Consider the following 22,370-nt stretch of genomic DNA (forward strand, 5'->3'; position numbering starts at 1 on the left):
TAACTATTCTTACTGGCAGATGCTAGTTCACCTTCCAATGGCAGTTAGGTAGAAACACTGCTGCTGAGCTCACATCTTCTCAGCTTTGGGCCATGTTTCTGCTGTACACAGGCCATTTGGTGTTGGCCCCAAAGATAAGGTAGTAGGTAGACAACTAAATGAACACCTAAAATCTCATAGTTGATATTGTTTTGTAGTAGCAGCAGTCTAATTCATTCTAGAAGTTTTAACAACCCATCTCCATATTCACATCTCCATATGTATTTTCTCTTTCTCAGTCTCTCATACACACGTGTGTACACACACATACAATCACATACACAAACTCAAACACCTCTAGAGGGATTATCAGAAGTTTCACAGATATCTTTACAAAAGTTGAAGAATCATTTAGGGACATTCACAACATCTAATATGCTCACTTTTTTTCTTGGAAGAAGGCAAGGTTTTTATTAATGCAAATGTCAAAAGCTCACTCTGATTACAGCTAAACTGAATAAATTTTTAACATATTAGGAGCCACCTAACAGAAATTTTTACTTTGATAATTTACTAAATGACTTTGAAAGAATACTAAACTAGTTCCCTGGTGGATATATTTAAATGGATTTATAAAAGTGAATACTGAAAGTACTAATGCTTTCTCAGGCTTTAAATGATGGTAAGAATTACTGAATTGGGACCATGATGATTTGTATATTTATAAACAGATACACATACGATGTATACTTTTACATAGATAAAAGTCCTGTGTATGCAACACATAAAAGAGAGTAATTAAATGGTATAAAAGTGGTTTGTTAAAGAGAAGCACATCAAATTTCATCCCAGACGCAAAATGAGCTGTTAAAAAACAATATAGCAACTGCTCTTTACTCTCTATTTCTATCAGACCAATTCGTTCACTTTAAAGAGGGTACTGTAGCAATCAACATGTAATTAGCCAAAAATGAAGGTCACATTGAGGCTGAGCATCATAATTGATCACACTCTGTCCTTCAAATGCTTTTGAAACATGTCTGGACCATGCTGACAGTTAACAAACAACAAAATACATAAAAATATGGCTTGGATCAATAGGTAAATTACTGCCTGGCAGACTAAAAGTAAGTCTGAATTATTGGCAGTTAAATTATATTCTGATTCAGTTCTGATTCTTTGAGTAACCACAAAGGGGCACTATGAATGTAGTAGTTCTTCATCAGTAACTTACTACATCTTCAATTCATTTAGGTTTTAGCATTATAATACAAATTATAATTTGGTGAGTGAAAGAGTTACATTGAAGGTTAAACCACTACATTAGCTATGAAGAAATAATAATCTAGTAAATAATTTACGAAACTATAAACAAGCATAACGTACAAGGATTTATTTTTTGTTTCATCATTGGAATGATAGATTTGTATATTATGACAGAAAAATGCCTAGACTGGGAGTAGAAAGATATTAATTCCCTCATTCATTCATTCATTCATTCATTCAACAAAGATTTACTGATCACCTATTCTGAGTCTGTTCTAGGCACTGGGGATATAATAATGAACAAAACAGATAAAAATTATTGCCTCCAAGCAGTTTACCTTTTAGTAGGGGGAGACAGATAACAACAAATAAGTAAAACTGTTTGTTAAAAGATAGTAATAAACGCTATGAAAAAAAAATAAAACTAGAAAGGAGGCTGGAGGGTGAAAGTTCGCTGGGTGGGATTCCCATTTTAAATAGGTAGTCAAGGAAGGCCTCACTAAAAAGGTAACATTTGAAGAAAGACTTGAAGAAGACCAGTAGTCAAGCCGTAGGCAACTGAAGACAGAGCACTGTAGGCAGGGAGAGCAGCAAAATCTAAGGCTCTGAGGCAGGCGTTTTCCTGGATCCTTTGAAGACAACAGATGGCCAGTATGATCCCAGAGCAGGGATCGGAGGGAGAGTACAGACTGTGCAGTCGGAGAGCCAGGCAGCCAGTAAAGGGTCTTGTAGGCCATTGTTGGAATTTTGGCTTTTAATCTGAGTAACTTGGGAAGCTGTGGGGCTGGGGGTGAACAAAGGAGAGACATGTGATTTATATTTATAACAGTATCACACTGGCTGCTGGGTGGAAAAAATGCTGTAAGGGGTTGGGGTTTTGGGGGCAAGGATAGAGGCAGAGAGACCAGTCAGGAGGTCACTGAACTTATCTAGAACCATAAAAAAATTATGAAACCCTTGAAAAAAAAAGAAGAGGTGGTGAAAAGTAGTGTGGTCCAGGGTATATTTTCAATGGAGACCAGAGGAATTAGCTGGCAGCTCAAACATGAGGGTGAGAGAAAGTAGAATAAAAAAGTATTCCATTTCATGGTATTCAGAGATGTCCTTACTTGAAATAGGAAAAATTATTGGTGTTGAGAAACAATTGTAGGGATGAAAAAAATTAGGAATTGAGTTTTGCACATGTTAATTTGACCTGCCAACTAAATATCCATGTAGAGACATTGCTTCAGTGGCTGGATATAAAGATATAGAGTTAAGGCAACAGACTTATTTGGACATATAAATTAGGGAAGGCAGCATATAGAGGGTGTGAAAACACAAGACTAGATGAGACCACCAGAGGAGTAAATGTAGATTTCACAGAAGAATGAGTTTGGTGGAGGAGGGAACTCCAATGGTTAGAAGATGTTGGAAAGATGAACAGAAACCAGCAAAGGAGACTGATAGGGAGTAACCAGAGAGTTGGGAGGAAATATTAGAAAATGTTGTACACTGGAAGCCAAATGAACTAAGCAAGCATTTTAAGGAAGAGGGATTGATTAAACAATGCTGTTAGATCAAGTAAGTGTGGATTGAGAATTGACCACTGGTTTAATAATATGGAAGTAAATGGTATCAATTGGAGGAGATTGGAGTAGCAGTAAAAGCCTGAATGAGAATGAGAAGGATTTAGGCATATACTTTTGAAGAGTTTTACAAAAAAAATGGGGGAGGGGCACAAAGATACAGAGAAGTTGCTAGAAAAGGATCGGGATGATTTGGTAGAGAAGGAAAATGGTAATAAAAAGAAAAAAAATAGAAAATTTCTAGAGTGGTGTGCTTGAGTATGTGAGACAAGATTGAAGGCACAAGTGGATGTCAGTGTGGGAGCTTTTAAAAGTTGTCTTCTGGCCCTAACTGGTTTGGCTCAGTGGATACAGTGTCGGCCTATGGACTCAAGGGTCCCAGGTTCGATTCCGGTCAAGGGCATGTCCCTTGGTTGCCAGCACATACCCAGTGGGGAGTGTGCAGGAGGCAGCTGATCAATGTTTCTCTCTCATCGATGTTTCTAACTCTCTATCCCTCTCCCTTCCTCTCTGTAAAAAATCAATAAAATATATTTTTTTAAAAAGTTGTCTTCTGAATGTTTATACTTTCTCAGTTAAATAGGAGGCAAAGTCAGAGGCTGCCATGGATATTGGGAAGGAGATCTTGGAGGTGAGAGGAGAAGGTGTTAAAGTGTTTCTATCACAGTAGGCCAGCAAATGGACAGGGGTCTATAGTGCGGTTGTGGCACAGCAATGAGAGCCCACTTGAGGTTAGTCATCCTGAATTTAAAGGACTTTTGTGTGTGAGCTGCATTTAGTCTGGGATGAGGTTTTGTCAGGGAAGTACAATGAGGTGAGGGGGACAAAGAAATTGAGGGTTTCCATAAGGAGTGATTTTAAAGAGGGACCATGGAATATAATCAAGTAAAGAGGGAGATGAAAGCATGAGGGAACTGAAGGACACTTTGGAGGGGTCAGGATCAGTGGTTAGTAGGTCCTGGTGAGGTAGAAGAATCATTAAAATGTTAGAGAGACTGACATGATCAGACTGTGGGATGTTTGGGATGTTTGAAGTAGTTATGACAAAGGGTGGTAATTATCGGTACTGACAAGATCAAGGATTTGACCTTGGTAGTGGGTGGCTCTAATGCAAAACAAGGTCTGTGGCAGAGGTGGTCACAGAACTAAGATGCCAATATACTAAGTTGGTTTCAGTTTCAGCAGGAAATAAGATATCAAAAGTCTTTGACAGAGATGAGGAAGAAAGAAAGAAAGCAAATCAACAAACAGAGTCTAGGAAAGATCTCTCTCTGGGTGTGGTTTACTGGCACACGGAGCCAAAAAGACGGAAATCAGTAGCTACTAAGTTCTTGAGGCAGTTGTACTGCCAACGAATTCACAAGCCAACCTAAGAAGGCCTTTGACTGTTAAAATAATGTTTGAGGTACTAAAACTTGCACAATAGGAAGAGAGCTTTAAAGCTATATGGTCCTCAAGAGAGCATATTTCCAGTGCTGGGCAATGGTGCGGCCTGGAGGCTAATGGACAGGAAACAACCTTCCAGGTGGTCCAGCGAGGGATGATTGGATGCAGTGGATTAGGGAGCTCCTCTCAAAGAACACAATTCACGTCGAATAAAGGGCTCTTCCTACTGCCATGCACCAGTGTATTTATCATTCCTTCCTTTCTGATGAGAGTTTGGACTCTAACTTTCTTAGTCCCGACCCCATTGTGCATTAAGTGTTGAGACCTGCATCACCCATAGATCCTGGACTTTGGGTTAAAGACAGTGCTATATGGGACTCTTGGTTGTCTCCCTTGGAAAGATGGGTGTTCTGGAGGACAGCAGGTTTAACTATGAAGGCACAACTAACTGCTCATTGAAATGTGTGCCTCTTGTTTCATGGCACAGAGAAGGCTGTTCGGCCCACAACTACCTTGCTTGAATCCTTTCTTCTTGAATCAGATGTGAACATATAAAACTAATGGGTCGATAGCATATGAGTAGAAATGTACTGTGTGATACTTCTGATCCAAGGCATTTAAGAGCAGGGGTGCTTTATTCATCCTCTCTGTTTCCTTCTGCCAGCTGGATGCAGATGCTGAGGACTTAGGGAATGGTAGAGCCATCAGATGAAAGAAGCCTAGAGAAGAATCCCCATTGGCCACTAAGTCTTATTCTGTTCCATGGCTAAAAAGAAACTTGATTTCATTAAGTCAATGAAAAACTGAGGTTTATTACTTACAGTTCCTAGCTTTACTCTTCGTAATACTAATCTGGAGGAAAATACCTCCACTTCTCTGGGCTGTAGTTTGTTCATTTGTAAAAATAGGTGGCCTGGCTGATGTAGCTCAGTGGTTGAGCATCAACCTGTGAAACAGGAGGTAATGGTTCAATTCCCAGTCAGGGCACATGCCTGGGTTGCAGGCTCCATCCCCAGTGTTGGGTGTGTAGCAGGCAGCTAATCAATGATTCAATTATTCTTTTTCATCATTTATGTTTCTCTCTCTCTCTCTTTCTCTCTCTCTCTCTCTCTCTCTCTCTCTCTCTCTCTTTCTCCCTTCATCTTTGAAATCAATAAAAATATATTTTTAAAAAATAGGTGGTTGGACAAGACAATCACCAAGGTTCTTCGGCAATACTAAAGTGATTAATCCTTGCTTCATTTTAATTGCATATGAACAAACATAAGCTCATATTCATGTCTTCCCACTTTCCATACATTCATCATGACATACACAGAAAACTCAAATGAAATTTCTGAATTCTTTCATCCAAGAATGGTCAAAGTTGCTTACAATACCAACGAGGTTTTTCTTTTCTTTTCTTTTTCCTTACCTGTGTAGTAGGGCACTGTAGGTTTATCATCACGGAGGGACTGGTACAGCTTAACAGGTTAAAATAAAACAAAATGCTCTTGTTCCTGTTAAAAAAAACAACATCATCTGTATTACTTTAAACATTAATGATAAATTTAAAAAAACAACAACATAAAATAATCTTTCTTGCCGGAACCGGTTTGGCTCAGTGGATAGAGCGTCGGCCTGCGGACTGAGGGGTCCCAGGTTCGATTCCGGTCAAGGGCATGTACCTGGGTTGCGGGCACATCCCCAGTAGGAGATGTGCAGGAGGCAGCTGATCGATGTTTCTCTCTCATCGATGTTTCTAACTCTCTATCTCTCTCCCTTCCTCTCTGTAAAAAATCAATAAAATATATTTAAAAAAAAATAATCTTTCTAATGACTATGGAAATGTTCCATATCACTTCAGGCTCTGTACACTTTTAATTTAATATGACCTTTAAAATTGACTTCATTTTCTCTAGATAGCTGCAATACAATCTCCAATTTCCTTTTAAACTGCCTAACATTTAAAGCAACATTGGTAATGTAAAATGTTGAAATAATCAAATCACCTATCAATAGGGGATTGGTTAAATAAAAAATTCTACATCCATAAAATGGAAGTCTCATTGTCACTGTATATAATGTTGAAGAAAATATTCCATGGATGGAGAAATTCCCAATATATTAATTTTAGAAATCATGTTACTAAAGAGTATTAAGATATGGCTTTATTTTCATTTTGAAAAAATAGGTATAACATGATATGCAGAAACAAATTATATCTGAATTGTGAAATTACATTTGCTTTGTTAATGTTTATACTTTTATGGATCTCCTAAAATAAACATGTATTACTTTGGTAATCTGAAAAAAAAAGATATATAAATAGAGTAACATTTCCTTTGTGTTAAAAATTATGGTCAGTGGCAGAGTGATAGGACAGGTTGATAGTCATCACTAGCACCGAGTGAAGCATTATTCTGCCATTTGGCAAGCCATGGTTCTTTCTCTCTCTCTCTCTCTCTCTCTCTCTCTCTCTAATATGTTTTTTATTTGATTTTAGAGAGAGGGGAAGGGGAGGGAGAGAGAGAAAGAGAAACATCAATGTACTGCCTCCTGCAAGCCCCCTATTGGGGATTGAGCCTGCAACTCAGTATGGGCCCTGACCAGGAATAGAACCAGCGACTCTCTCGAAGCATGGGACCACGCTCAACCAACTGAGCCACATTGGCCAGGGCATCATGGTTCTCTTCTGAATCTCAATTTCCTCAGCAGCATAGTGGAATAACACCAGCCTTATCTAATTCACAGTGGTGTTGGCAGGACACAAAATAATGTGTAGGGAACTCAGGACAAGAGCTTGTCCAACTTGACTATGCATCAGTAAAACCTGGGGTGTTTGTTGACAATCATGATTCCTGACTCCTTCTCAAACCTTGAGAGCCCAGATCTCTGGGTATGCATCCCAGGAATTCAGAACTGTTTCCCCAGTGCTCCCCAGTAGATTCAGATCAAGGTGGTATATAAACCACACCTTGAGAGAAGCCCTAAATATTTGAGAATGTTCCTAGCACCTTATCAAGTCCCCAGTTAATTAATGTGACTACATACATAACATAAAATATATAACAGGCTGTTGAATAATACTTTTACTACTTACTCAGAATTACCAACTAGGATCCAAATCTCAGGACAAAGAAAGCTCTCCACACACACAAACAAAAATGTGGGCCAGACCCTTGTATCGCTTCTACCCCCCTTCCTATCTACATAAGCAAAACATGGGGGGAAGGAGGTGGAGGCAGACAGTGGAGTTGGAAGGATACAATAATCACATTTAAGAGGATTTTCCATCCTCTCCTCATTGATAGGGCGATTGTTTCTTCCTAGTGCCAAATTACAGAGGGCTCTGAGAGACTCTCTCATAGAGACTGAGGTACCTGTAGGGAGGACAGATGTGCATCTCATTTTTCAATTGAACACCACTTACATTGCAGACTTACAAGTCAGCCCTCTGTGCCCATTTTAACTGTGAGAAATGAGACCCAAAGAGACCATAGAGAGCTGAAAAAAGTCAGTGGGGCAGGAAAAGGGGAGTGTGAAGTAGCCTGTATGGGAGGACTCCCAGTTAAATATATGGGCTTGCATTATCCTGGTAGAGACTGGAGGTGAATCATGAGCGATAAAATTAAAGGGGTTGGGAGGAGGGCAAGCTAAGCTGATCTCTTAAATCAAAGAACTATTCAGTGAGGACTTCTCCAGAGAATGTCCACTTGAACACCATGAGAGAGCCAGGCATTGGGCGCTTATCTCAAAGAGAATGTGTGATGGCTAGTTATTTGTATCTTAGTAGCAGAAGCAACACCATATGGGACTAGGACAGTGACCAAAAAAGTGACAGACACTCCTCCTCCCACCCCTCACAACACAAAGAAAGAGCTAGAACCAGAAGAGAGGGAAGAGAAGGGAAATAGTAGACCAGACCCTCTCTTACACTTTAAGTTCCCTTGCAGAGTTAAAACCTGAGCTGGAGGAGTGGAAGATCTGAGATTCACATTGTACATGAGACTACATTGAACTTTTTAACAACAGAGTATCTGGAAAGCACCTGAGATACCAGAGTGAGAAGTGAGATGTGAAAGGACATTGTTAAACGCAATGACGGGGGAAAATAAACACATTTCTTATTCGTAATCCCATCGAGTTCAGATGGCTCAAGACCTGGTTATAAATTCATGCACAACATACACAAGGCTGCTCAGGACTCCACAGAGTCAGCTGGGCTCTTCCACCACCAAGCAGCTATATAATCCACACAGCCTCGTGGTGCATGTGTCTCCAATTTGTACCTCAGCAAATGAATAAATTAATGCATGTCATGGATCACTGGAGTCTCTCAGGAGTAGTTAAAACTGTGAATGGTAAATCAGTAAGTGTCGAGAGATCCCATAGGTAAAATTGATTTATAACCTGCAAAATGCTACATAAACCCAAGCTATTCACTAGATTGTGCTATCCTCCAGGGAAAGGTTTATACCTTATTCATCTTTATTCTTCTACTTTGCTAACACTTAGCCTAGCACTCAGCCCATTCTATGTAATTACCAAATGTAATAGAATGCATGAGACAAATTCCAAGATAAGTGTTTTTCAAAATCTTAAAATCCTTACTTTTTCAGAACAAACTTGTAGTTGTTCTATTGTAGCCTGATTGGTAGCCTTTTAAGGCTACCAATTTATGTCAGTGGATTTCTGATTGCTTAGGTACAAAGTATATGGTGATGGTTGCAGCTGAGCAATTCTGTGGGAGTGACTGAGGAAGCCACTCAGCATTTAACTTGAATTATATTTCCACCAAGAAACAGCAAAAATGCCTGACTGTGGCTCAGTAGTTGAGCATCGACCTATGAACCTGGAGGTCATGGTTCAATTCCCGGTCAGACACATGCCCAGGCTGCGGGCTCTATACCCAGTGTGGGGTGTGTAGGAGGCAACAAATCAATGATTCTCTCTCATCATTGATCTTTCTATCTCTCTCCCTCTCCCTTTCTCTCTGAAATCAATAAAAATATATTTTTAAAAAAGAAGAAACAGCAAAATAGAAGCAACTGCAAACAACTCACTTAAAATGATCGTCCATGCACTTAAGCCCATCTTCCTTCTTTCCCAAGACTCATGAAAATAAAAGCATAAAAGTAAAAACAGGAAAAAAAAAAACCCTCACCATCCCAGCTAAGGATGCGGAGGATGGGGTCTGTTCACAATTATACAGGAGAGTTCAACAATTTGGGGAAGATGAAAAGCATATGAGAGTGTGTGGAGTGATGGATGCACCAGAGAGGCTACAAAAAGGGTGGGACATTATTTTGCCTGTTAGAAATAATGAGATATGTTGGACTCAGAATTAAGAGAAATGTGGCCAAAAATGAGAAAATTAACTGAAAGTTTATATATAGATCTATAGTGCAAATCAGCACCTCTATGTTTCTCCCATACACATGCACTGAGAATCCCAGCATCCAGACAATAAATAAATAAGTAAGTAAGTAAGTAAGTAAGTAAATAAATAAACAAATAAATAAACAAGTAGATAAACAGGCCAAAATAGAGGCCTCTTTTGTTGAATTAACCTTCTGGGAATAACAAGGGCTTCTGTGGGATGTGGCACCCCAGCCTACAACCTTTCATATTGTGGCATTTTGAGAGCTGACGTCTGACAGGCAGCAACCCTCTAGTTCCTGAAATCTGGCAGCCAGAACAGCTGTCACCCCCTCCCCCCTCACCCCATAGGATAGAGGCCTGTCTGGAAAACTGACACAGCAGTAGAGCAAATTTACACGAGAGACCTGGTTCTTCTTTCTTTAGTAAGAGTGGACATGTTGCTTCACTTAGATGCCAAAATGATACAAAACTTATATGGAAGACCTTTGCCCTCTTCATCTTTCCTGTTTCCCTATATGAAGACCGCAGATTGGGTAATTGGACTGCTTCAGAACATGTTCTAAGTTGTTTTAACACAACCTTTTTTTTTATTATTATTCCAGGGAGGAAGGGAGAAGGAGAGAGAGATAGAAACATCAATCTCTCTCAATGAGAACCATTGATCAACTGCCATCTGCAAGCCCCCTACTGGGGATCAAGCCCACAACCTGGGCATGTGCCCTTGACCAGAATCAAAACCCGGGACCCTTCAGTCTGCAGGCCTAAACTCTATCCACTGGGCCAAACCAGCAAGGGCTCTTTTTAAGCTGAAGTTTTCATAGTAGCCAGAAGGTGGCATCAAATCACTTGAGTTCTCACTTTTTAGTGGAAATTCAAAGAAAAGGACCACCCCCAAGTATCATGAATAACTTCTCTGCAATCTAAAAGGCAGAAAAAGTTACACATCAACAAAGCACTCCATTTTATCTTGAGGGTTCTCTTTTATCTGTTTTGACATTTTAGAAAACACCCAGTGTTTCTCCTTTTGGTTAGGCATGGATAAATAAAACAAACAAACAAAAAATGGCCAAACTCCACATCCCAAATAATATCACACTATGTCTAAACATGGAATTTAAGCTCAGTTACAAGAAATGTCTTTGAGAGTTGAGAATCAAGGGGCTGCCTTAAGTACTTCATGACACTAACAAGTACAAATACTCTAATTGTTACAAGTCTAACAATAATTTTCTGGACTAAATTGTTTGGGGTGCCTAAATTGCTTACACATCCTGATAAATGCATTTCATTTTGAAATGGAATCTCTCTCTCATTTATTTGTGTGTTTTTTAAATTTAATGACATTTTTTGCCAGTTTATGTTTAAGATCTTTAGGACTAGATTAAACATGTAACATAGAAAACCAAAGTCACTGCAATCTATCAATGTGCAGCCTGAAGAGCACAGGATTTGGGGTTAGAACATGCTATTTTTGCCATTTAGTAGTCAGTTGAACCTGAATAAGTACTTTAACCTTTCTAAATTTCAGTTTCCTAATTTTCTAAATGAGAAAAATAATGATGATGTCCACTTAGCAGTGTTGTGATGAGAATTTGATAAGATTTTTACACGGACCTTGGGAACAAATTACTCTCTTATCTGTACTACCTCTTTATTCTCATTCATTTAACAATGCCAATGTTGCAGAGGCTGGGGATACAAACAGTAAAAAAGACAGAGGAAGTCCCTGACCTAAGAAATGTTGGTTCTAGTAAGGGGAGATAAAGAAGTCAACAAATTTATAATCAGGGTAATTCAGGTAGTGATTAAGTACCCAAGACAATACATCAAGGTCTTGTGCCAGAACCTAATTAGAGAAAAGATAGTGGGGGTGAGTGTAATGGTTCAGGTGGGTTTGCTAACATTAGACATTATTCTTAAAGCAGCACACTGCTCCAAACATGCTAGATTGAAATCTATGATTTCTTTTTTTTATTGTCTAGTTCCTATTTAATTTTTCCAGTTTTATTGAGATGTAATTGATGCATAACATTGTATTAGTTTAAGATTTATAACATAATGATTATATATATGTGTACAAATCTATACTAATAAAAGAGTAATATGCTAATTAGACCAGGAGACCTTCCGGAAACCTTCTGGACATTCTTCCAGACAAAGTCTGGGGCTTGGCTGGCCTGCAAACTGCCCCCAAACGGCCCTCAGCCCCTTGCCCAGGCTGGCCACGCCCCCCCGTGGGGACCCCCACCTCGATGGGGGCATGGACAGTCTGCAAACAGCCATCAGCCCCCTCGCCCAGGCTGGCCACGCCCCCCAGCGAAGACCCTCACCCCGATGGGGGTGTGGCTGGCCTGCAAATGACCCCAGGCCCCTCACCCAGGCCGGCACTGCCCCCCAAGAGGACCCTAACCCAGATCCCAAACCCCCTTCAGGGCAGATAGCCAGCCCCCATCAGTGCACCAGGCCTCTATCCTATCTAATAAAAGAGTGATATGCAAATTAACTGTCACTCCCTTACTCTGTCACTCCGCCAAAAAGATGGCGGTGGCCACTGATCTGGAGCGAGCAGGAGCCTTGGGTTGCCCCCAGCGATGGAGGAAGCCAAGCTTCCTGCCTGCCCTGGCTGGCCCTGAGCTCTGCTCAAGGCTACAAAGTTTCGATTATAGAAGATAAATAAATCCCAGATACCTGCTTCCAGCCCGTGGGCGTGGCCAGACTGAAAATGGCCATCAGCCCCTCACCCAGGCTGGAAAGGCACCCCAGTGGGGACCCTGAAGGGGCTGTGGCCAGCCTGAAAACAGCCCTCAGCCCCTCACCCAGGCTGGCCACACTCTCATGGGGTGAGGGTCCCCACTGAAGGGCTTGACCAGCCTGGAAACAGCCATAAGCCCCTCACTCAGGCTGGCCAGGCACCCTAGTGGGGACCACCACCCTGAAGGGGGTGTGGCCAGCCTGAAGATGGCCCTCAGCTCCTCACCAGGCTGGCCAGGCACCCCAGCGGGACCCCCATCCTGATCCAGCACACCCTTCAGGGAAAACCAGCTGGCCCCAACCTGTGCACAAGGCATCTATCCTATATAATAAAAGGATAATATGCAAATTGACCCTAACAGCAGAAAGACTGGGAATGATGGTCACTATGACACACACTGACCACCAGGGGGCAGTCGCTCAATGCAGGAGCTGCCCCCTGGTGGTCAGTGCACTCCCACAAGAGGAGCTCTGCTCAGCTACAAGCCACACTGATGGCTGCCAGCACAGCGGTGGTGGGAGGAGCCTCTCCCGCCTCCTCAGCAGTGCTAAGAATGTCCGACTGCAGCGTAGGCCTGCTCCCCGCTGGCAAGTGGACATCCCCCAAGGGCTCCTGGGCTGCCAGAGGGACATCCCCTGAAGGGTCCCAGACTGCAAGAGGGCACAGGCTGGGCTGAGGGAGCCCCCCGAGTGCACAAATTTTTGTGTACCAGGCATCTAGTCTACACTAATAAAAGAGAAACATGGTAATTGGTGTACGACCGCTACCCTTCCCATTGGCTAATCAGCGTATCCTTATGCAAATTAACTGTCAGCCAAGATGGCGGCCGGCAGCCATGCACTGAAGTGAGCAGGGAGGCTTGCTTGCTCCAGGGACTGCAGACTCCAACGTTCCCCGCCTCACTTGCCGGACTCTCAATTGCAACTCTAAGCAACTATTACTATGTTGCAAATAAGAAGCTAAACAAAACCGGCTTTCAGTCAGCCCCAGACCGCAACATTGTATCCATGTTTTCAGCAGCGAGGCCTCAGAGCTAAAGCTGGCCCAGAATAAAAAAAAAAACAAAAAAAAACAAGGAGCGGTTGGGAGCTTTTAGTCAACTGCCAGCAGGAAAACAGCCCTCAGCCCCTCAGCCAGCCTGGCCAGGGACCCCAGTGGGGACCCCCACCCTGATCCAGGACACCCTTCAGGGCAAACCAGCCAGCCCCTACCCGTGCACCAGGCCTCTATCCTATATAGTAAAAGGGTAATATGCCTCCCGGCACTGGGATCAGCATGACAGGGGGCAGCGCCCAAACCCCCTGATCAGCCCTGCTCTGTGCCTGATGCGGGGGGAGCTCCCCAATCCCCCGATTGTCCTGCGGCTCTGTGTGTGACAGGGTGCAGCGTACCAACCCCCTGATTGGCGCTGCTCTGTGTGTGACAGGTGCGGCGCCCCAACCCCCCGCCCCCACGGGCCCTGCTCTGTGTGTGACAGGGTAGAACCATAACCTCTCCATCGGCCCTGCCCTGAGTGTGACAGTGGCGGTGCCCCAACCCCCTGATCTGCCCTGCTCTGTGTGTGACAGGGGGCGGTGCCCCAACTCCCCTATCGGCCCTACTCTGTGAGTGACAGGGGGGAGCTCCTCAACCCCCTGATCGGTCCTGCTCTGTGAGTGACAGGGGGCAGTGCCCCAACCTCCCTGATCGGCCCTGCTCTGTGAGTGACAGGGGGCAGCGCCCCAACCCCCTGATTGGCCCTGCTCTGTGAGTGACAGGGGGCAGCGCCCCAACCCCCTGATTGGCCCTGCTCTGTGAGTGACAGGGGGCAGCGCTCCAACCCCCTGATCGGCCCTGCTCTGTGCGTGATGGGGGTGGCACCGCAACCTCCCCATCGACCCTGCCTTGAATGTGACAGGGGGCGGTGCCCCAACTCCCCAATCAGTCTACCCTGAGCGTGACTGAGGGTGGCATTGCAACCTCCCGATCCGCCCTGCTCTGTGCATGACGGGGCAGCACCCCAACTCCCCAATCGGCCCTGCTCTGAGCCTGACCAGGGGCTGCACTTAGGGATTGGGCCTGCCCTCTGCCACCCGGGAGCAGGCCTAAGCCAGCAGGTCGTTATCTCCCGAGGGGTCCCAGACTGTGAGAGGGCACAGGCCGGGCTGGGGGGGACCCCCCCCCCCCACCCCGAGTGCACAAATTTTTGTGCACCGGGCCTCTAGTCTATACTAATAAAAGAGAAATATGCTAATTAGACTGTGAGACCTTCCGGACAAAGCCATGGTGGTGGGGCCGAGGCAGAGGCAGTTAGGGGCAATCAGGCCAGCGGGGCGGGGGCAGTTGGGGGTGAGCAGGCTGGCGGAGGGGCAGTTAGGAGCAAGCATGCCGGTGGAGAGGGGCAGTTGGGAGCAAGCAGGCTGGCAGGGGGCGCAGGTGGGGGCAAACAGGCTGGCGTGGGGCAGTTGGGGGTGAGCAGGCCGGCAGGGGGGACAGTTGGGGGCGAGTAGGCCAGCAGGGAGCATTTGGTGGGGAGCAGGCCAGCAGGGGGGACAGTTGGGGGAGAGCAAGCCAGCAGGGGTGGGGCAGTTGGAGGCAATCAGGTCAACGGGGGAGGGGGGTAGTTGGGGTTGATCAGTCTGGCAAGCAGAGTGGTAGGCAGGTGAGTGGTTAGGAGCCAGCAGTCCTAGAATTGTGAGAGGGATGTCCAACTGCCGGCAGTTGGACATCGCCTGAGGGGTCCCAGATTGGAGAGGATGCAGGCCAGGCTGAGGGACACCCTCCCCCATGCACGAATTTCATGCACCAGGCACCTAGTAATTACTAGAAGTTTAGTTAACATTTATCACTTCACATAGTTAGAATTTTTATTGTGATGAGAATGCTTTTTTATATATAGGGTGTCCCAAAAAATGTAGATACATTTTGAATTATAAAGGCAGTGTATATTAAAATACATTTCATTTTCAAAATTGAGCTTTAGCTGTTAAAGTGTGTATACATTTTTTGAAACACCCTGTATATTTTTTTTATTGTTAACAGTATTACAGATGGCCCCCTTTCCCCGACCCTTACCCTCTCCATCCAGCCCCCACCCCAGGCCTTAACCAATGTCATTTTTTAAAGAAATAGAACAAAAAAATCACCAGATTTGTATGGAACCACAAAAGACCCTGAATGGCCATAGAAATACTGAAAAAAAAACTGGAGGTATCACATCACCTGACTTCAAATTATACTATAGAGCTACAATAATCTAAACAGTATAGTACTGGTGGACAAAGAGACACACAGACCAATTGAACAGAATTGAGAGCCCAGAAATAAAATCACATGTATATGGGCAAATAATTTTATCGCTACAGGGGACCTTTAAAAATTGCCTATTTTACAGAACTAGAGACTTAGAGATTTTTATTACTTTTACCTTCTGGTGCTCTATTTGTCCTTCATGGGGTGAAGTGTCTGTTGTCATTGCCTAGGATGCTTTTAGTTGCTGAGGTTAAAATAAGAATTACCACCCTAGACCAGAGTTCAGTCTAGTCGTCTCTAATAGGCACTGAAGACCTTTTATTGGAGTCAATTTGTCCACTATAAACTCAACTCGACATGACTGAGGGTTTCCTCCCCACCCAAACTTTGGGTTCTCTTGGTTGTCTATAAAAATTCTACTCTATGGATTTTGTTAACACCTTCCTGATTCTATTTTTTAAATCTGTGTATCTCAAATAATAAGGTCTACAGTTGTGGGTAGGCAACACACCAAAGCATTCTGAGCCTTATTTGCTGTTGGTGGTGGCAGGGGGACGGGGGCTGTTGTTGCTTTGGCTTTTATCCATTCAGTACCAGCTTTTATAGAAACTGAATTGGTTATAAAGAACCAGATCTAGTAACAACTCCAATTACCAGTGGGAAAGAAGGCAAACTTTTCTTAAAGTGTGAGATTTATGTTTTTGTTTTGCTTTCTTAAAGTAAAGAAATAAAAAAAAAATCTTTTTCTGTTTCAATTAACACTGGAAAGGAATTTGATGGAACCTTGGTCCTTGTTTGTTTCTGCTACTTAAGGTCATTGTCTGCAGCCATGTTGCCTTGAAAAGTCTACCACACATGGAGGACTTTCTGGGCGGGCTCCTCACTTTGAAAGGGGGAGTGATTTATCAGAGTGATTACCTCACAACAAACACAAATCTAACAACAGCTTTTTAATGTCTAGCTTTTTAACAGCTACTCAGAACTCAGCCTTCCAAAAGCCATTTCATAAGGCACTTTAAAATATGGCTTCTGATGAAATCACTGGTCCAACTCATCCATTACCATTATATTTTCATTAAGCAACATCTTCATGCAATCTAACAAAATGCTGTATAATAGTGACATCTTGTCTTACGTCATATAGTATGAAACTCTCCAACTGTTTATAAACTGTTTCAGGAAAAGGTGGAGGGAAGGCCTTCCTTTTGAATTTCAATCTTGTTAAGAAGTCCAGTAAGAAGAAAAAAAAAAAAAAAAAAAAAAGCCGAAGCCGGTTTGGCTCAGTGGATAGAGCGTCGGCCTGCGGACTGAAAGGTCCCGGGTTCGATTCCGGTCAAGGGCGTGTGCCTGGGTTGCGGGCACGTCCCCAGTGGGAGATGTGCAGGAGGCAGCTGATCGATGTTTCTCTCTCATCAATGTTTCTGGCTCTCTATCTCTCTCCCTTCCTCTCTGTAAAAAATCAATAAAATATATTTTAAAAAAAAAAAAAAAAAAAAAAAAAGAAGTCCAGTAAGATGAATGCAAATGTGGTTTCCAGGTTGTAGCTTAAACAGTAAAATCAGACAAAGCAAAGGTGGCCATACTCACTCATTGGGGGTGCCCTTCTGGCCACAAAAGTGGCCCTTGCTGTCTGTAGGGTAAGCCACTCTTCTGGGGTCGCCATGTACCCAGGCTGCAGGAACGAGAAAGGACAAGCACTCTATCAGCAACAGCTGGCTGAAAGCAGTGTACGTGAGAAATTAGAATGCACCACTGCAACATTCTAACCTCTCCCCTCAGTCAGAGAAGATTATTGATTTCCTTCAAAGAGTAATTTCTTAATGAAAAGTAAAATAAAATATGGATGTACCAGACAGAAAGCACATTTCTCTTATTCTCTAGGTATTCCTCTGGGTTGAAGCCAAAGCATGAGGTAATGCACTTAGAAAATGACATTTATTAAAATGTGAATTAGAGGCACACTACAAAAGCTTGAAGTCATTTTTTTTTTCAAGAGCTCAAAACTAAATGACTTCATAGCAGAGCTAATAAATTTACAGTAAATAATGTGATGTCATTCTTTTGGGTTATGCATAAGTGAAAACACTTAAAAATTTAAAGGAAGGAAACTATAATGCCCAATTGAAACTGATTAGTTTTTTTTATGATTTCATGTGACATTAAAAAAGGCAAACAGTAGCAACTTCACAGGCAATCTATAATAATAAAAGCATAATATGCTAATTAGACTGGACAGCCAAACGACCTTCTGAATGTCATTCTGAACGTCCTTCCAGACGAAGCTGTGGTGGCAGGGGCTGAGGCAGAGATGGCTAGGGGCGATCAGGCAGGCAGGTGAGTGGTTATGGGTGATCAGGCAGGCAGGCAGAGGCAGTTAGGGTTGATCAGGCAGGCAGGTGAGCGGTTAGAGTTGATCAGGCAGGCAGGCAGAGGCAGTTAGAGGCATCAGGCAGGCAGACAGAGGCAGTTAGGGGCATCAGGCAGGCAGGCAGAGTGGTTAGGGGCATCAGGCAGGCAGGCAGAGTGGCTAGGGGTGATCAGGCAGGCAGGCAGAGTGGTTAGGGGCATCAGGCAGGCAGGTGAGCGATTAGGCGCAATCAGGCAGGCAGGCAGAGTGTTTAGGGGCAATCAGGCAGGCAGGCGAGCAGTTAGGAGCCAACGGTCTCGGATTGCCAGAAGGATGTCCAACTGCCGGTTTAGACAGACATCCCCTGAGGAGTCCCGGATTGCGAGAGGGTGCAGGCCAGGCTGAAAGACCCCTCTCCCCCTTCCACCACCCTCCTGTGCACGAATTTGTGTACTGGGCCTCTAATACATAATAAAGATTTACTGTACATTGTATGATAATCTCAAGGCTTACTATAAATATCAAGTATTCTAAAACTTCATGAAAACTGAAGACTCAGTTCCATTTTCTCTGAAGACCCTGGCTCTACCTCATACAAACTCATCAATCTGATTTTCCAAAAAGTACAAACTTTACTTGACAGCTAGACCACAGAACCACAGAAAATAACATGCATTATCTAAATTGGGTGATATTCCCTAATTCTAACTGATTATTTCTAACTTCTCCAATTTGACTAATATAGATTTTTAAACTCTAGGAAATGCATTGGTCAGCTAATACTTGTCTCTATATGGACAACATATCTCTTTGTCCTTTGCTTCCCTTAACATTTTCCCAGCTATCTCCTTACCCACATTCACTGGGTTTGACAGTTGATGTTATAATTCAATAAGCCTTATATACATGGACAATGTGACTTAGAAAGATTAAAGAAATCAATTCTGAATGAGAATTTTAATATGGTAGAGAAATGTTTCTCAATTTTTCTCATCCATCTAAGCCTTTCCTTTTAGTCTCTAAATACCCAGGAAAGTCCCCTTTGTCTAATTCTTTCTCAAGCGTTCTAGAGGTCAAATCAATTTCATCTTCTAATAGCTTCTTATAAAATCTGACTCATTTGGGCATCACTCCACTGCCATATCTTCCCACTTTTATTTCCCAGAATAAAGAAAGTGGACTATAAATAAGGAGTTTAAATGACATCTAAGCATTCAACATCTATGTCTCCAGACATGATTTCATTAAATTTAGTTTTAAATCTTAGTTTGTCACACTTTGGCTAAACTGAGGAAAAAGATCTAATTTTTACCTGACTTTATTTTCTATAATATGTTTAACTTTATCCTGAAATGTTTTATTTCTTTTCCATACCATTATTAATTTGGAGATGGGCACCTAAAGAAGCATTTGGATATGCTAATTAATATATTTATGACCCTGAACAAGTCACTCAATTGTTTTGAGTCTTGGTTTTCTAATTTGTAACCATAAAATGGGTATAAGAATACCCAGCTTCATAAGAATGTGGAGATTATGAGAGATGGTGAAAGCAGAATGCCTGACATAGAGTGTGAAGTTGGTCATGTTAGTTCCTGTCTTATCTGGGTTTCACCAAAACCAAACATTGAGACGAGGACTTTGGTGCAAATAGTTAATTTGAGAAGTGATTCCAGGAAGCTTAAGTGGCTGTGAGGAAAGTGATCCAGGGAAGGAGGAAAAGCAGTAAAGGGCACGCTAACAAGTGGGATGCTGTTGTGGGCAGCACTGACTCCCGCCTGCTGGGGACCTTCCGAGGAACCAGTGGGCATGGTAAAACTGTCTGCCAGAGCTGCAAGCCAACTCAGAAGGGCCAAGGGGAGGAGGAGTGGGGTGTCGGCAGCATCTACTACATATATACTGTGGGTGTGTGTGTGAGTGTGTGTATGTGTGTGTGTGTGTGTGTGTGTGTATTCTTTTCGTCGTCAATCAATCGAAGAATTTGACATGACAGGTATGTATCCTGTACTAGAGGTTAATCCCAGCATTGTTTATGTCAGAGTTCTTAAGAAACACATTAAAAGGAAAGAATCAAATTTGTAGAAGGCTTAGAGAAGAAGTGGAACCTGAGAAATACTGAAAAATGACCAGGATTTAGACAGGTGGCCAGGAGTAGGGAAGAATGTTAGATTGAGGAAATAGTCTAAAAATGCGAGTTTCCAATTAATTAATTGCTCACCATGTGCCAGATACTATGCTAAATGCAATGTACCCATTGTCTCAGTTGAGTCTCACAGTAACTCTAGAACAGTCTCACAATAATCCTATGAAGTAGATAACTAACTTTATAGGCAACTGCAGTTCAGAGTTTTCTTTACTTCTCAAGATCACACAGCTTTCAAAGAGGCATAAACAGGGCTTGAAGTTAGGTGTGTTGCTCTCCCAGGCCCACGCTTTAACCACTAGTCGCTGTAATGCCGCTGCTAAAGGATACACTAGGAAAAAGCTTGTTCACAGTGAGACAACAAAGAGAGCAGCTATGTGAGGGTCAGCAGTATGTTGGGCACAGATGGTAGGAAAGGAGATGACACAGGTCCTTTTAGAGCCTCTGTCATTTGAAAAGAGCTTTGTACTTGGCTGGGGAGGGAGAGTGAGTGGGAAGGATATGATGCCTCGGGCAAAGATAGAAGTGTCAGGGGAGGTACGCTCTTTGTTGACTTTGTGGTTTGGAAGTGTGGCAGGTGGCTGTGTGTAATAGCTGCTGCTACACCTCTCCATGCAGCCTCTGGCACAGAAGTCGTGCTGCAGATGGTCTGCTTTTGAGCTGCAAGGGCCGGTACAACCAAGTCACCTCAGTCAAGGGTATTTTGTTTCCTTTATCTGCTCTGCCAAGCGTATATCTCACCCACCTCTACTGGAAGAATATGACAGGAAAAAAAAGGAAAAAAGAGATGTGCAGCAACAGTTCTTGTGTCCATTAATAAACTAAGGGGCTTTTTACATTAAACTAAGAGACCTCTCGCATTTAACTCCTTTTCTTGGAATTTCTCTATTCATGGAACTTCTAGAATTGTGCTGTCCATTAAGATAGCTACTAGCCACCTGTGTCTACTGAGCAGTGATGTGTGGCTCATCTGAACTGAGATCTGCTATAACTGCAAAGTGCATATCAGATTTTAAAGTGTGTGAACAAACAATAAATGTAAATACCAATAATTTGTACTGATTACATTTAAAATAATAATATTTAGTTGTAGTTAATAAAATATATTATTAAAATTAATTTTATATTTAAAACATTTCCTTACATAGAGCTACTAGAAATTCAACTTACATGTGATACACATTATGTTTCTCCTGGACAGATCTGCTCTAGAATATTTCTCCACAAATAAGGTGATTAACAGTATCATAACATTTAAACTACTCCTTAGGGCCCAACCAATTATACAGTATCTGATATCTATTTACTTTAATTCTTAAAAGAAAGTTAACATGACAGTGTTATCTTAAAGTGCCAGTCTAGAATATGGTCAAGCTCCTCATCACTCATACTGAATTCTCATCATCTTCCTATTCATTGAGTCACTCATCTATTAAGCCTTACCTGTGATAGACACACAAAGACTCTGAGGATATAGAGCAAAACATTCATATTTATTGTAATAACTGTTTCATAATTAACACATTCTCCCTAAGGGAACTATTATCATGCTGATTGGTCAGTGCAGAGGAAAGATGGTTTCTGAAGAATGATATCACATTCTCTTAAACTCAACCAAGCCATGACCTTAATTTTAGATGCTTTTTAAGTTATAGTCTCTCTATTAAAACAAATAAAAGCAGACTCTGCCACCTTGGATGCAACAGTTTTTCTAACAAAAGCTTTGCCATTCCCGATAAATAGAAAATACCAGGGGCATTTGCTTTCACCTGGCAGGGAGAGTACTGCATCGTCACTACCTTCCCTCAACATTGTATGACTTCCTAGCTCGTTGCCATAATTTAGTCTGTAAAGTTTGATAACATACTTACTCCACAGGATACCACAGAGATTCTTCACATTGATGCAGATAAGATCTGGAGAGTATTAAATAGCATGTAATCTTGATACCTTAGGAAACCATATATGCCATGGATGAAAAATATATCTCATGAAAATACAGTGGTCTTCCAATGAAGACCTGAGGAGCCCAGTCATGATATCTCCTTCAAAGTAAATGGTAATCTCTGCACCTTGCATCTGCTGCTATTAAGAGAGAAGAACAACACTTATTGCCTCCCAGATTTGAGTATGACCCAGAGAAATAAAATGCTTTTCAGATAAAACTGTACAAGCAGTTCTGCCACCAGCTCTATATGGCAGAATGGACTCAATGGTGCTTAAAATCTCTATCAGAGAGCAGAATGCTGTATGGGGCCTGTGGTAAATGCCTATTAGGGAATCACAGTTGGAAGTCCCTAGGGTTTTGGAGAAAATTCATGTTCTTTCAGCAAA

At 42.5% G+C, this 22,370-nt stretch overlaps 1 protein-coding gene across 2 annotated transcripts in view; it reads right to left on the reverse strand.

The window, feature by feature from the left end:
- The window catches only part of SLC44A5 (solute carrier family 44 member 5), a 363,213-nt gene that overhangs the window by 54,559 nt on the left and 286,284 nt on the right, over positions 1 to 22,370 (reverse strand). For both annotated transcript variants that reach the window (XM_070403383.1, XM_070403382.1), the window contains exons 6-7: positions 17,134 to 17,218; positions 5,614 to 5,698 (exon numbers count right to left, since the gene is read on the reverse strand). In XM_070403383.1, coding sequence (XP_070259484.1) covers positions 5,614 to 5,698; positions 17,134 to 17,218 — 170 coding nt within the window. The remainder of the gene's footprint in view (positions 1 to 5,613; positions 5,699 to 17,133; positions 17,219 to 22,370) is intronic.

The sequence above is a fragment of the Myotis yumanensis genome, unplaced genomic scaffold (genome assembly GCF_028538775.1).
Source record: "Myotis yumanensis isolate MYYU_CA2020_CCGP unplaced genomic scaffold, mMyoYum1.0.hap1 SCAF_2, whole genome shotgun sequence".
NCBI lineage: Eukaryota > Metazoa > Chordata > Mammalia > Chiroptera > Vespertilionidae > Myotis > Myotis yumanensis.